The sequence below is a fragment of the Lates calcarifer genome, linkage group LG13, assembly GCF_001640805.2.
Source record: "Lates calcarifer isolate ASB-BC8 linkage group LG13, TLL_Latcal_v3, whole genome shotgun sequence".
In the NCBI taxonomy this organism is placed as follows: domain Eukaryota; kingdom Metazoa; phylum Chordata; class Actinopteri; family Centropomidae; genus Lates; species Lates calcarifer.
Genome location: NC_066845.1, coordinates 19,823,344 through 19,839,099, shown reverse-complemented (window position 1 = coordinate 19,839,099; position 15,756 = coordinate 19,823,344). Strand labels below are relative to the sequence as shown.

At 42.2% G+C, this 15,756-nt stretch overlaps 1 protein-coding gene across 2 annotated transcripts in view; it reads right to left on the bottom strand.

The window, feature by feature from the left end:
- Positions 1-15,756, bottom strand: part of cux2b (cut-like homeobox 2b) — an 85,443-nt gene extending 69,687 nt beyond the window's left edge. The window contains exon 1 of one of the 2 annotated variants that reach the window (XM_018669507.2): positions 15,164-15,756. In XM_018669507.2, coding sequence (XP_018525023.1) covers positions 15,164-15,226 — 63 coding nt within the window. In that variant the 5' untranslated portion in view covers positions 15,227-15,756. Of the gene's footprint in view, positions 1-14,716; positions 15,082-15,163 lie in introns of those variants that run through there. The other variant, XM_018669508.2, reaches the window with a different exon arrangement.

Sequence of the window (15,756 nt, the reverse complement as noted above, 5' to 3'; positions counted from 1 at the left end):
GCAGTCTAAAAAGTGAGTGACATAATGAGAGAAGGTGGGATGGCTGAACCATCCCCCCAAAAAATCCTTTTCCACATCACCACTATTCCCACCCATTCACCTCCCATCTAATTCCAAGGGCCACAGCATTATTAGATTTTGACATTATTAGCTCAAATAGCAGAGAGGCCCTGCTGTCATTATAAAGCCTTTACTTTGGCGCTGACTGCCAAATCTGTTTTGCACTAGCTACAGACTGCCAAACCCAACAATGGCAGATTAGTGAAGCCCTTCTCCTGTTGCAGCAGAGGTTAATATAAAGTGACAGGGCTAAGTCCGCTCCGATTAAGTATGCTGAGAGATATTACGGCGGTTTGTTACATCAGATCGTTATTGGATTAAACAGCATGCACAACAATGAAAGTTTAATTTTAATTTTCAGCAGGAATATAAAACAGGCTCTGAGAGCACTCCTGTCAGAACAAAGGCAGTATTACAATACCTTCTTGTTTTTGCTTCCCCCTTTGCCATTGCTGGAGTGGCAGACATGAGGAAAAAAATGATGGTAAGTGAGGATGTCAACCTTTAGATTTTTTTTCTCCCTGAAGTTAATACATTATTTATAAACCAACAAAATTCAACAGCACTTCACAAACCAGAATACTGTAAGCTAAAACATAGGGGGATATAGTAGATACCAAAAGCTATAAGAGCAATTTAATTTCCCTGACCACCCCCCAACTGTGTTTTGGTTTGGTCATCTACTGCTGTGCTGCATGCAGCGAGAGCCCAGTTGGCCGCTGTATTGTTAGCTCTGTAAGAGGTCACTGCACCTGACCAATAAGCTGTTATTAATCCTTACAGAGTCATCCATTAGCCCATCCAATTTTTATGACCCTCTTCTTTATTAGATGAGCTATCAGCTGTCCATATCTGGCAGAAATATGGACTTCCTCATCTGGGCTCCAACGCTCCCCTCTTCCCAGAAGGTGTTGGCGTGCTGGGCCAGGTAGAGTGAACCTGAAGCCCAGCCAGGGGAGCTGAGGAGGGGGAGGGAGCTGAATCTGCCAGTCTCCTGGGGTATTCCCCACTGTCCCGTTACCTCCGATAAATCTCAGTGCTTTACGATTAGGTACATAAAATGAGTCATAGATCTGGACGGTAAATAAGAGCTTGTCAGTGGAGCTGACGCCAGGCCCAGCTCCTCCTCCACCTCCTCCTCTGCCAGATAGTCCCTGTATACCCCAGCCATCAGACTCCTGCTATTGAGCTGGGGCTAAAAAGGCTCCAATAAATAAGCCTGATATTTCCCTCAGGACATCTACGGTGCCACCCTCAAGCATGCTTGCATACGCTGAACAAACAAAAAGGTCCAGCATCAGAAACAGGACTGTCTGGGTACTAACTATGTTTTATTTCTTGTTTTTCAAATCATCTTCAAAATGATTTTGCGCTCTTTGTTTCTAATTACTTCTCTCAGCCAGGAAGTCAATGGATCAATCCATCTCAAGTATATTCAAACTGTATGCTGGACTCCAAGACACTGATGTCTTTTAATGGACCTTCAATCCATACTTGCAATTAAGCATGCAAAATCTCCCATTAAGTAACTCCACTTACAGTGTATTTACTCTGGTGCTGTTTGGGTGTTTTTCAGAGAGCGTCTTCCGCAAAGCTGAGAGAGCAGCAGCGAGATGACCTGAGGGAGGAGTGATGGTCTCCAAATGCACTAACACAATGATGGACACTTCCTCTGCAGCGCCAGCTAATCATTGTTGCCGATTCGTTTACACTGGTCCAAAATGACTCCCTGAATGACCACCTTTGCATATTAAACAGACAAACAGACAATAGGGACACACTGTTGGAGGACATGAGAGCAGCTAAACACCAGCAGTGTCATGATAGTCTGGGGAAAAGTAGGCTCATAATACTGTATGTACAAATGGGAATCCACCAGCTGATTGATAGCATATTAAACAGAATTGTGTTACTGCCTATCCACTGCACATTTTGACAAGGCACCTGCAAAACTGTTTTCAACATACATCAGCACCTATTCAGCATAACTGCATATAAAGTGCACTGCATCCCTCTGTACCAGAAAAAAGGAGGCTATCAGGAGAAAGAGGTCTGGAGAGGAAAGCAGAGAAAGTGCATGGCTACAGGCACGCAATCAGCTAAGAATTCAAAATCTCGCCCAGTTTATACAGTTCTATAATCAGAGAGCAAAGAAGGAAAACAACGCCATTGGCACCACGAGCAAAGAGATTCAAAACATTTTCATTAGTGAGCAAAAAATAAGTACTCCTCAGTGAAAGCATTGCTTCTTTTTGCATAAGTTTGATGTTTAAGAGGGAAGATTAGATGGAGGACAGGGTTTTAAGTCATGTCTGATCTCTGTAAGTCTTTCTTACTGGTTACCTCATCTGATTTATGTTTTTGTTTTCCCAAGTGTTTCATCCAATGTCACTCAGAAACCAGAGCAGCACACATTTAGTAGAAGTGAATCTACAATAGATAATTGCAGTTTAATTCATTGATTAAATTTGTAACAGTGTAATGTAAAAATTGACTATTTATTTTGCTTCTTAATTTTACTACGACTATTTTTTTTTTGCTGATTTGCTTTTTCACTGAAAATATGGTCATTCATGAGTTTTTGATTTTATCAAAGTCTTTTTCAGAATGCTGTACTCTCAATACAATATATGAACTAACAGTATCTTTCCATTGAGCTGAGGGATATCTACCAGTCTAATCAAAACTGCACAGGCTTGCCTTCAGGACACCAGGGAATGTAATTACACTGGTATTAAGCAACAGCATGCCAATGTGTATTTATGTCTATGCATCAATGTGCCATTCTGCCAGTATGCCATGATACCAACATGCCCTTATGTTACACTAATGTCATCATGTTAATGTGTGAGCATGTCATTATATCACAGGGCAAAATGTCATTATGGCATGCCAGTGTCATCTGCCAATATGTCATTATGTCAAACAGTCAATATGCCAGTTCAGCAGTAAGCTGTTATGTCAGTCTTAGATCACTGGCAGCATGTTATTGCAATGAGGCCAACGTCAATATATCAGGCTATAGTCAATATGCCAATATTTCATAATGTCAATATGCCAATGTCAGTATGTGACATATTAGGTGAAATCATTGTATCAGTGAGTCATTGCAATGAAGCCAAAGCCATAGATGCAAATAGTCATGATGCGAATACAACATCATAACATGCCAGTGTACATTACATCAATATCCCATAATACTAATGTGTCAGTATGTGATTATGCTAATATGTTGTGAACCCAATATGTGAAAACCTCTCAGTTAATGATTCTAAATGGCCAGATTTAACTAAAACAAACACTTCCACATTTTACCAATAACTTCTAAACTAGTCAAACTGTCATACAAATATTTTGACTAGATTTTCAAAGGCAATTATTTTTGCAATTTTATTTCCTAAAAAAACTGTTTTTGTTATTGTGTTCATAACTGTTGATACAACCATCTCTAAATGTGCATGTATCATTTTTATGCTCCATTGACTCAGCATTATGGAGAGAGTTTTGCTACTACCTACCATTAAACTGCTCTCAGCCAATCCATTTTAGTTGTGGCATGTGTGTTGAAGTCAGTACTGATGTATACAGATTTGAAAGGATTTTAGCCCATCCACTGCACAACAATAGATGTCACTCAGCGGTTTTCTAAATTCTTTTCAAATTTGTAAAATTCTAAATGTAGGCAGCAGAAGCAATACATATCTATAGCTCCACTATAGTTAGTTTCAGCAAATATGTATTTGTGCTTTTAGTAACAATCATTGTTTTTTTTTACCATGCATATGCAGACAGGAGCTATGAGAGCTGAAAAAATTAGATGATGATAGTTTAGCTTTTAATGTCAACTATGGTGTATGGGTGACGTGAAAATATTTTCTAAGCAGGATGGAGAAGGTAATAGTTTACATTTACATGTAAAGTATATGTTTGTGTTGTCATATTGATTTATCTTTCTGACTGTGATAAATTGATTTAACCCCATTAGGACAGAACATTATTGATTTTACACCATATCTCACCGTTTGAGTTTGTTCAGTGGAACATTTTACTCTTTCAAGAGGACACCATTTCATGAACATATATTTTTATAGGGTTTTATTCATGTCAACTTTGCCTGCACAGTAGTGCCAAAGCAATACTATTGCCTGTAACAAGCAGGTATACACGTCATTTATGTTGAAATACACTGTACAAAGAATTTCTTTTTAGAGACAGATCGATAGAGGAATGCACCCCCCACCCCTTCCACCATAAACACTATGTTACAGTTTTGAGAACTCCTCCATATTGTCCCACACTGATGGCACAGAATTTATATGTCTTAAAAATGTCACCTGTAAACAAAAGATTGATAATGCAGTCCACTGTAAACAAGTTATTCACTCTGATCTTTACATAAAAAAGGATCACACAAAGAATATTTGGTGGTTGCATGTTTGAAAACCAGATGTGCTAAAATGAGGAGCACTCTGAAGAAGGATAATCTCCTCATAATTCTGCCTTCGTATTAAGTCATAACTAGACGCCGTCAGCAGTTGCGGAGAGGTTCTGAACATTAAGTTTATGGGCTTCTCATTATTTAACATGTTAGGGTCTCCCCACAGCCCAATGAAATTTTGATGGCAGTATTACAGCTAGTTTGTTGGCTCCTCACTCCTACTCACTACTTATGCAGATGCAAATGGGTAAGAGATGTCTCTTCAGACACACCCACATTCACACAGGAAAAGACACTGGACTAATCCACCTTTCTGCTCTGATGTGAATAAATATTCACGACTGATCTTCCAAAGGGCATGATCAGAGAGTTGGATTTGCTGCGGCCTTCGTGGTGGTGGTGTTGTTGCAGATATGCATGAAGAGGCTAGACCCCTGCCTGGACAGGCCAGAGACTGCAGTGGTGCAGTGGTCTGAGCTAACTGTTTCCTGCCTCTCCATCTGCATACAGTAAAAAACAAACATTCCTGTAAATAAAGACGGCTGTCCGGCAACTGTCTTCCCAGCGACAATGGTATTGACCGTAGTCAGATGCTCCGCTGATTAAAAATTGATCCATTTTGAAAAATCTAATCAACTGAATAGGATTCTTTCATATGTGGGGTGGGGTTGGGTGCGTTTGTTGGGGGTGGAGAGGGTTGAGCAGCTGCTGACACAGAGAGGCAGACCTGTTATTAACCCCTGCACCTCCATGTGGCCCCCCTGCACCCTGCTCCCCAGTTCACATCCCCCTGCGCCCCGGGACTAGACACAGCCCAGACGGTCTGAATTATTCAGCAGTCTGAGAGAGGCTCCGGCCACTTGGCCTATTAATGCCTGCCAGTAGAAGCTAGTGGCTCTAATGGCCAGTCCAGAGGAGCCCCAGTTCCCAGTGGACGGGAGAAGGGCTGCTAACGCTAGGCTGCAGGGGATGTGAGAGCGAATTCATCAGGGCTTGAGGTCGCGGCAGGTTAATGATGCCGCACGTCTAGACGGACGCTGGACTCACACCCTGCCCAAAAGGCAGTGGGGGATGGGGCCGGGATGCAATAATATTTTTATCTTTGAAAGAGAACCAGCCCTGCAATATTAAGACTTGGGGCTTATTTATGAAAGAGCAACATTGTTGACTTTGGCCATGATCCACAATTGACCTGAGGTTCCCCCTTTAAAAATAACAGAGCACAATGAACACATCTCCAAACCCACAGATATGACCATACTTCACATTATATTCTAGTAGTCCACCCATTACTTACAGCTAAATGAAAAGGAAGTGCTGAAACAAATGGATAAAATGTACCAATGTAGCTGAGCAACATTCATAATAGAGAGATTAAAAGATTGTCTACACAACCCAACTCTGATTACACAACCCCTTATCATCATTGCACAAACAATCCCAACAGCTGGAGAGGGCCCTCAACTCCAGCACAAAGTCACTCAGTAATCAGGGCAACTCCCCCAGAGAGAAGCAGGATGAAGCTCAGGGTGCGACTCTCATTTGGGAGCGGCTCAGTTGCCATGTGGTCTATCACCGTGGTGATCATGTGCATCCCCTCGGTGTCTGTGAGGGTGTAAACACAATAGTAAACACAGGCATAAAAAATGACCCCCTGGGTGCAGCACAGATGATCCAGTCAACAACAGCAGAATACAAGATCCTGGCATCTACCTGGAGGCTTCCTAATAGAGAAAGCTCTCAGACAAAAAGTAATCATTGTTGCACCAGAACACTCAGGCATCATTCACTGTGAGGACAAACACATAATAAAGTCCAGGCAGAGAGGCAGAGGAAGGTATTCTTATTATCATCCACTGGAGATTTATGCACTTCAAGGCTGAGTTCTTTGAGTGAGTGGGCTCGATAAGTCTGATGAAGCGGAATGAGCGTAGCCTTCAATAGGTACTATCTGCACTGGACTGCACCACCACAATGCACGCTCGTCCCTTATCCAGCATCTGATGCCAAGCACATTTACTGTTGAGGTCAACATCGCTGCCATGATTGAGCCAAATCAAGGGCATCCTGTGGAAGGCTACAGAGGGGACACAGACACACCCTGAGCCCATTTACACAAATGTTATTACCACAGCTCCCCTCACTCAAGGTGACCAAGCACATAATTCAGAGATCCTCATGAGATGATCCTGATGGCCTCATCACAGCAGAGATCCCCACACATTCAGATCAAGTCAGTGAAAGCATGCAGAAAGAAGAGCTCCTTCAAAAATACAAGACATCCATTCACACAGCAGTAAAACTGTGGAAAATGTGTGGGCCAAGTAGAGAACCACATGCATAGCAAATTTATTTTGCTTGGCTGCAGCTAAAAATCATATGCTTGCTTATCATAAAGAAACACTGTATCGCAGACTAAATATTGGTACTGCATTAATAGTCAACTGGATAATTTCCATAGAGCATCAAGCTGAGATAAAATATTGTAAGGATAAACATTCCTGTGAGGTCTGTGCAGATATCCTGCAGTCCGATACTCAAGAGGACCCAGACGACTGTCCACTTGACATGTAGGTCCCCCAGTTTGTCATGGAAGTTGACCCCACCCCCCACCTCAACCAAATTTTGGTTCCTTGGGCATACTCTTCCTCCTGCTGCATACAGCAGAAGCCTGAAGCAATGTTTAGCTAAACCTGCTGGCCTACGTAGGCAGGGAGAGTCCCCAGAGGGCTGAACAATCAGACAATTTCAAGATCATGAAGCATTAAACCAATCCCGGCAGGGTACACTAATTAAACAGCCGAGCCCGGCACAGCCAACCAATCCCCACAGAGCAATTAAATCCATCCCCTCTAAAACACTGTGGAACCTGTCTGGGGAAAACTGCCGAGGAGTGAGAGAGAGAGAGAGAGAGAAAGAGGGAGAGATGGAGAGGGGAGGGGAGGAAAATATCATAAAATTCATCTGGAAAAAAAATGGGAAAAAAAAACTATAGGGGGAATGCAGCAGGAGGCTAACAAGGGAAATTGAAAAAGGAGAGACTCAATTCAGTTCTTTGTTCTTTTCTCTCCTTTTTTGCATTAAGATTCAAAATGTCGGCTTTTTCTCTCAGCTGAGGTGGTGGTGGAGCCTGCGACCATATTTAAATGCAAAAATAGTGACCCTGTTGCGATCAAAAGTTGCATATTTAATTAAGATTACAAGGTCTAGAAAGCACTCGTGAGACTGAACGGAAAGACAGAATAGCCTCGAGGCCTATATTACACACCGACAGAGCTGCTAACACAGTTGCAAGCCCTAATCAATACCCCGATGCCCTCCACTACGAAAGTAAATGAACAGGTGACAATGGAGGCATGACATCACTGGGCTTTTTAGGGAACAACAAAACCAGATGAAGAGAGAGGCAGGAGGCAGCAGAGAGATGCAGACTGAATTTGGGATGATACTGTGCCTCCTACATACCAGTGATAATTAATCAGACTGCATGTGTTAACATATATAATTGCTGACATTAATAATGGATAGTAATTGAATAGGGCAATATTTTTTCCAAAATCTTTTGGTAGGCAAATGCTCCTGTTGTGTTATTTCCCCGGAGAAGCTCCGACAAAGTGCATGTGTATTTTGGTGGTGTTGAAGAGGAGCTGAGAATGCCGAAGGGGTATGAATCCAGCGGGAGCGGCTGCAAACCAGAGGTGTGGACAGGGAGATAGACTTGCTCTTTTCTCCCCCGTCTGAGCCGGTGTATAAATCACGGAGCCCAGCTTCATGTCTCCACTTCCTGTTCCTCTCCATTAAAAATGATAAACTGTACCTCTTGAAGCCACTCGCTCGCTTTAGGGTCCCAGTCTGCACCTTCCTGGTGAAGAAGCGAGAGTGCGCGGCTCAGATTTATTCTATCCCCTCCCATTGTTGGGGATGAATAAGAGAGTAATTAACTGTGTGGGGGTAGCAGCTGCACAAAGACAAGATCGGCTAACACAACAAGCCTTATCCATCTGCTTTTGCTATAACACACCTTTTGTATTATTTTGATAAATAAGAGCACATCTGCTTAGTAATAACAAATGCTACTTTAATACTCAAAAGACCACCAAGAGGCCGTCTTTCCTGGGTCTTCTGTCTTACCACTTAAATGAGGACAAATGGGCCTTACAAATGGGTGGCATGCACAAGACTACTATTCCTCCAGTCTGGTAAACACACTCTGAGCAGTGGCACATAATGAGAGCAGCTGAGATCCCCAAAGACAACCTGGAGAAGGTTAGTGAAGCATTGATCTCATGAGTGTACCTGGGCCCAGGAGCACCCTTCACACCATGCTAACCCACGCGACATGACAACCAGCATCAGAACGTACACGGTACAAAAGCCTGGCACTTGCACATTTGGGAAAAAAGGCATGCTTTCCTTTTTTCTTATTTTTGTCATGAAGGCCGAAATGGACAATAGAGGAATGATATACAGCCAGTGAAAGCTTGCCAAACACAGCTAAGGCATGCTAGGTAGAGAGGCAGAGCAACAATACTATAGAGGGAGAGACTGAGAGAGGAAGGGCAGTGGGATTCATTGTAAGCCTAGTAAAATGAACAAGAAAGGACTGGTGCTCAATACGTCTGCAGTGGCGTCAGACAGTCAAAACAAATAAAGCTGAGGCCACGGCGGAGAAACTCAGCTCAATATGGACTTGCTGGGCAGGGGACTGGCTGTCAGCAGGGAGAGAGGACACAGCTTTATACCCATGCCGATGAGCCATTACCTCTCTCCTCCTGATGCTTCCGCCTGCCTCACTGTGAGGGAAGAAGAGGCTGCCCTACCACCATGGAGCCATCCTCCAGCAGACTAATGTGTCCCTGAAGTTTTGTTAAAGCCGGTTATTTACTCCTGCAAAGCAATTGCTCCAGCCTAGGGGCGGCAGATCGGAGAACGCACTGCTATGAAAAATCTGGCGTCTCTTGCTATGAAGCACTGTCAACTACCAAGGGGGCGTTCCTGCTGAAACATTGGGGGGTACTGCTTTTTTGGCACAACGCTACATAAGAGAAGACATTAAAACAGCAAGCCTTTGAAAACAGAAACACTCAGGCAGGTAGTGCCGCAGAACAACAGAGGATAATGACAGAATTCTTAGCACTCATTAGGCACAACAATTAGTGATCAATACTATTAAATCATATGCCCATATAATGTCAAAGATTTCAGCCTCTCTGGTACTAAAGACAGTTTAAAGGGTCAGTTTGTCCAAATTACAAAAAAAAAAGAAAAATCTGACTAACTTCTACTGTTATCTAGTAATGGTGATCTGGTTTGGAATTATTTGGTCAGATTTTGACATATTAGCCTCTGAGATTTCAACTCAACATCAATAAAATTGAGGTGGATAGATTGTTATTTGAGGTGCTCGGAGAACATTTAATACCAGCATCTCCTGTTACTCTGAAAACCTACAGAACATGCTGTCCACAGATTTTATTAGGGCTATTTCTTTGGTAAAAACTAGTTCCAGTGAAAAAAGAGAGGTCTATGGATTCTAGCTTCTGATCTGCGACCATCATACTGTCCTGTATCGCTATCTCCTAAAACTCAGACATTTTCTGTCAATGAGTGGCTCATACAATTTATGATGGGTAGAAATCTTCAAAAAATAAGAACTCAACAGATGGTGAACAATTTTCTTAGCAACCTATGAGATTGAAAAGCAAAGATAAAGATTTTGTTTTTCATTTGCTTACTGGAGTTCTGTCAGCAGCCATGTGCTCAGTGCTGCGACTGGTGGCCAGGAGCTCTATCACAGCCTCACCAATGAATGAAACAGTAGTCTTCATTATATCGTTTCCACCCTTGATTAACTGAAATTGAGGACGATTGAGTACACCTGTTTTTTTCAAAGCACATCCTTCTTTCTTTTTTTTTTGCTTTGAAATCACCTTATGTCATTTATTTCTATGTTGCATGTCGCTAAAGAAGACTGTCTACTTTTAACATTCTTCCTATAATGAGCCAATCAGAGTCTGATATGTCTAATTTCACCGAGACACCGATGCAGAGGAAGACAGATAACATGATGGTTCTAGGTTATCGATAATTGTTGATTAATTTTTGTTAAAGTTGTGAACGCAGGAAAGGAAACTGCATTCAGAAATCTCAGCAATATATTTCAAAACCTGAGAAAAATATAAATAATATGTAAATAAAAGCAAAACTGTCTGATACCACTAGAGCAAAGTAAAAAATGTATTTTGTGTGGTTTACATGAACCAAACCTGCATGAACCTTTAATACTAAAGCTTTCAGGACATTTTAAGTATACAATTGCAGATATAGACAATAACATCATCACACCCGAGCTTATCAAACAGCAGCACATACAGCAGTCTGAACACAGGAGCACAAGCAAGGCAAAATGATTGGATAGGTATGGAAATCTACTTGAAGGAAGGTCAAAGTGATTAAGCTGACATTAATGACAGGCCTAGTCTTCCTGTGAGAATGCTCACCGTAGCTGTCTCTAAACCCATTTGTCATTCTGCTTCCAACGCTGAAGCATCTGCTTTGAAGTCTCTACCACTAATGCTACACAGAGAGGTTAAACAGCTTAATGCTGAAGTCTGTTTCACTCCTCTCGCTCTCTAATGTTCACTGCGTTTTATGTACTGGGGTTATGGCTCCTGGATTTCACATCTCAATTTGCCCCAGATAGTGTTGTAAAAGCTCCCCTCTTTCTTATTTGCTTTGTTGTCACTGTCAAAGGAAGAGAGGGGCAACCCGAAGGATATGGGACCGTGACAGACATGTCCCACCCATCGATTCACAGAAATGGCAATAATGAAAGCATGTTAAGAAATGTTTATATGAGAGGCATGCACGACTCACACCAGTGCTGATTATGATTATGGGGCAGCTTGTACATTTAAACTTAACACTTAATCTGCTGAAGATTTTAAAGACCAGACAACAAAAGACAATTCTTGAAAAATGAGATAATGAGCACATATAACAATAACTGTAGAGGTCAATTTTAAAGCCTTTTATATCTATCACAGCATATGAATGAAATGATACAGTCATTATGATAAATAATACAAGATGTGAGGCGCTCTGGACTTACTTACTCTCCACTACAATGAGATTATACTGATGCATGTGACATTAACAATATCAGCAAACAAACATATGAAAGCATGAATGAAAGGGAGACAGAGACTGATTTTCACAGCCAATTTGAGATTGCAGGGTTGGTGTGTTTGTGTGTGTGTGTGCATGCGTATGTGTGTGTGTGGGGGGGGAGCTACTGGCAAACAGCACACAGAGCAGGCTGGCAGCGGAGGCAGCCAGGCTCACAGGCTGCAAAGCAATTTCACTGTTTGGCAATACTGTTGTCTCTGTGTGTGGATTAGAGCTGACACCAGAGCAACTGAGTCATGCTAAATGTAGTACAATCACAAGCTTTTGTTCCTGATCTAAAACCCCACTGCCTTTTAGATTCATGGAAGAGAGAGGAGAAACAAGGCTAAGAAATGGCAACAAATAAGCAGAGCATTATTTCGCCATATGAGCACAGCATTGCGACATCACTAAAAACAATAGAGGGATTAAAGTAGCTGGTAGTAAAGGCACGGCGCCCAAGTTTTCTAAAGCAAATTCTGATACAAGTCTTTTCAATCTGCTTTAATGATATCCATGCAAATCCCTTTTCTGTGCTTAAAGGGCAATCAAAGGTATCCATATGTGGAATAAATTAATGATACATAAAGACTATCTGCTGACAGGATTAAACAAAACCATGACTATAATCAAACTGCATTTCCACCTGGTTTGACCACACCTTCTTATCACCTGCCTCTGCAGAATCTTTCTACAGGCCCAAAGCTCTCTCTCCAGGTACCATATTGGCCCAGAGTTGTTTTTGGGCCTGGCAGGACCTGGCAGGACAGACCCTGACCCGTCCTTTTCATGCTCGCCCACGGAAATGCCATCTGGCTGGTGTGAATGATTACCACAGCAACGGCCGGGTGACCTGCAGCCAGCAGGAACCAAGGTCACTCCACCTCAGCGCTTCGCACTTTCCCTGCCCTCTTTTCATCAGCCTGCAGGTGAATTATTCATCCTGTACAACTCGGAGGCACAAATCTACTGCACAAACACTAAAAAACTGCACACTCAGTCTACTGATATAATAACTTGTAATGAGAAAATAAACATTCCAGTGTGAACTGCTGAAAGAAATAGCTCGTGGATGTCCTCAGATATAGTAAGAACAGTGCTCTATATGGCTTTACATGGTGAAAAAGCTGTAATGATTTTACACTGCCAGAAACTGGCTCCAACCATAACTGAATGAGAAATAAGTGAATTAATCGATTTCTGACACATGTAGCAGAGGGTGTCACATTTAAGCTACAGGCATGTTTGCAACCAGAGTCTTGTAAGAATATTTACCAGAGCTGCTGTCAATAAGATAATGTGATCAGAGCCATGCTAGCCCTGAAAAATGATAACCATTTCAGCGCTAAACAAACTGAATTCTGTAGAAAATTGAAGTATTTTTCAACACAGCCATGACTTTCAACACATGCACGTGTCCAGTGTGTTATAACACATCTGAATCACACTGACAAACCTTAACAAGCAGGTTCAAAAGCACCATAAAAGAGCACTTTTCCAGACCTGACAGAGATGTTAACGTGAATGTACACCAACTGCAGTTTCCCTAATTCAAGCCAATTTTTATATATATGTGCATTTTACCTTTACCTTTAACTTTACCTACCTTAATTTTAAGACTAAGACTGCAGAGACTAATACACTACACGTAGACATTTTTATAAAATAACCTGTCTGCACCATTATGCAAGTAATTACATACTATGTTACATACAGTGTTTTACATACTATGGAAATATACCCTAAAAGCCTGGGACAGGGATGCAGCAGAAGTAAAACTAAATTCTTTTCATCCACTTTCCACCTATTCCTCATTGGTGGAATTATTTATCCATTTTCATGAGCTGACAACAATACCTCTGTACTACCAAAGTGGTTCATTTGACATGAGAATAAGGTCATTCAAGGGAACACAGAATCAATTAACGCTGTTCTGCAAGTATCATGAATTTTTCTTAATATCTGTGGTCATATGCCTTCTAATGATTACTGACTGGAGGCTGCTCGTTTTATTATAAACCACTACATCACTGCTCATGACACTAGGTAATGGCTCGGGCATCCTTAAGGGCCAGTTCAGATGTAGCTCCCAGGTTAGTCAGTCACAATTGATGAAAAAAAACTGAATGTATACATCTTTCATAAATGTTACACGGTCCTATGGAACCCGGGTGAATCTGGATGGGAGCCTGCAGAGAGGACGCTACATGAAGCCGCAACAACAATAGCTCCCTCGCCCCTCTGGATCCCAGCCTGGATGAGAGAGAGGTCCAGCGGCTGGGAGCTGGAATAACACTCGACCAGCACAAGACAACCGAGAGCCACCAGATCTGATTTCTCCTCCTCGGTAGGCTTTTCCGAGGAACCCGGACTGCCATGCTCCTGTCATTTCTCATGTTACAGAACATCAGTCAAACGGCAGAGACGGTGCCCTTGCGCCGGCCGAGGCTGATTTACAAACATTAGCGGGGAATACAATTACACAGCCCCCCCGGCCGAGCAGCCCTATGCGGCTTCAGGAGAGAGGAGAGGAGGGGGGAGTGGACACTGAAAACAGCGTTTAGCTTTCCCAACCTTATTTCAACGTTTGCTTCCAGGAATACGAGCGAATAGCCTGTCAGCATTGTGGTTTATAAATTCAACTTTCAGCCCAACGGGTTAAGCTATAGGCTACGGACTTGACATGCTATTTAATGGGACTGTATAGGCACACGTTATGGCTTTGATACAAACAAACTGCTCACCTGCCACATTCTCCACGATAGCAATTAGAAACATTTTTTGTATCAGCGACATTTAACAGTCCAGCGCTTTAGCGTCTACAGACTTAAAAGCTCGCTTTTTAACAACTAACTGGTTAAATGTTGCACTACGACTAACGTTTCTAAATGTGCAGTCCATACACACGGAAAATATCTCATCGTAAAATGTCCGAGCAGAATGACTAACGTTCACAGAATAAACTTTCCAAATCACAAATAAAACTTCCCAACATGCAAATTTTTCAAGATACAAAAAATGTAAAATTACAAGAATTGTACTATAGCCTACTGAAAGATGCAGCAGCAACGCAACGGCCGTCGACACAAACCGCATAAAACATTAAGCTGGGTGAAAAAGTTACAGCCTACGTCCAAGAACAGGGATTCAGGGGCGCATTAAAAGTTTCCGTACATGTAAGTACGGCGGTGCTTGTCGCGGACAATAAAGAGTAAAAAAGCAGAAAAGCTAATGCATGTAAACACCAGTGCTGTCCGCGGTGCTGATCCCAGATCGGTGTGGCTAACACAGAGGCTGTGCTGCTCCACGGTCCCTCCACCGCTGATCAATGATTGAACTGAACAAAGGCAGAAGAGGGATCAATTTCTAATAACTATCAATGCAAACACCGCCAGCTTTCGTCTTACATTCACCCAAAACGAGATAACACACATCCGACTACAGTAACAAAACATACCGCTGGAAAAATAAGCCGAGAAAGATGAGAATAGCACTAACCTGAAGCCGCCGTAGATCAAATTTCTTCCAATATTGAAACATCGATCCTACATCGGCGGCCATCTTGGGGGATATTGAGGAGATTTTTTTCAGCGGCTGCAATAAATATGTGGGCTGGATTCCCCCTCGTTAAACAACGTTTACGATCACCGGTCCCACTTTTAAAAAAAAGTAACGAACAGACTTAACACGAGAGTCCACCGATATGTTTGACAAGTCTGCCAACATGTTATTGTGGAAGTAAGGAGGAAAAAAGTAGACGATATTTTTGGCGAAGTGCCCGGGTTTGTGAAAAAGTAAAGAGCAAGTGTATCCGTGCCTCCGTCCCCAACATTAACTGGACAATTGCACTTGATTTTGCTTTGGCAAAGTTATCAATACTGACGTAAAGCCCGGGGTTGATCAATACCGTCTGGAAAAGGGAAGGAGATGATGTGTAGATTAGTGGAGTTCAGGGAATTTAGCCAAGCCTACTTTTTTTATCGTGTTTATTACAGGCGCGCATAGGACAGTAAAATCATAGGCCGCTTTGGAAATTAATATAGATTGCATTATCGACACATGTAGTCTGACTATTATCAGTATGTCACTTT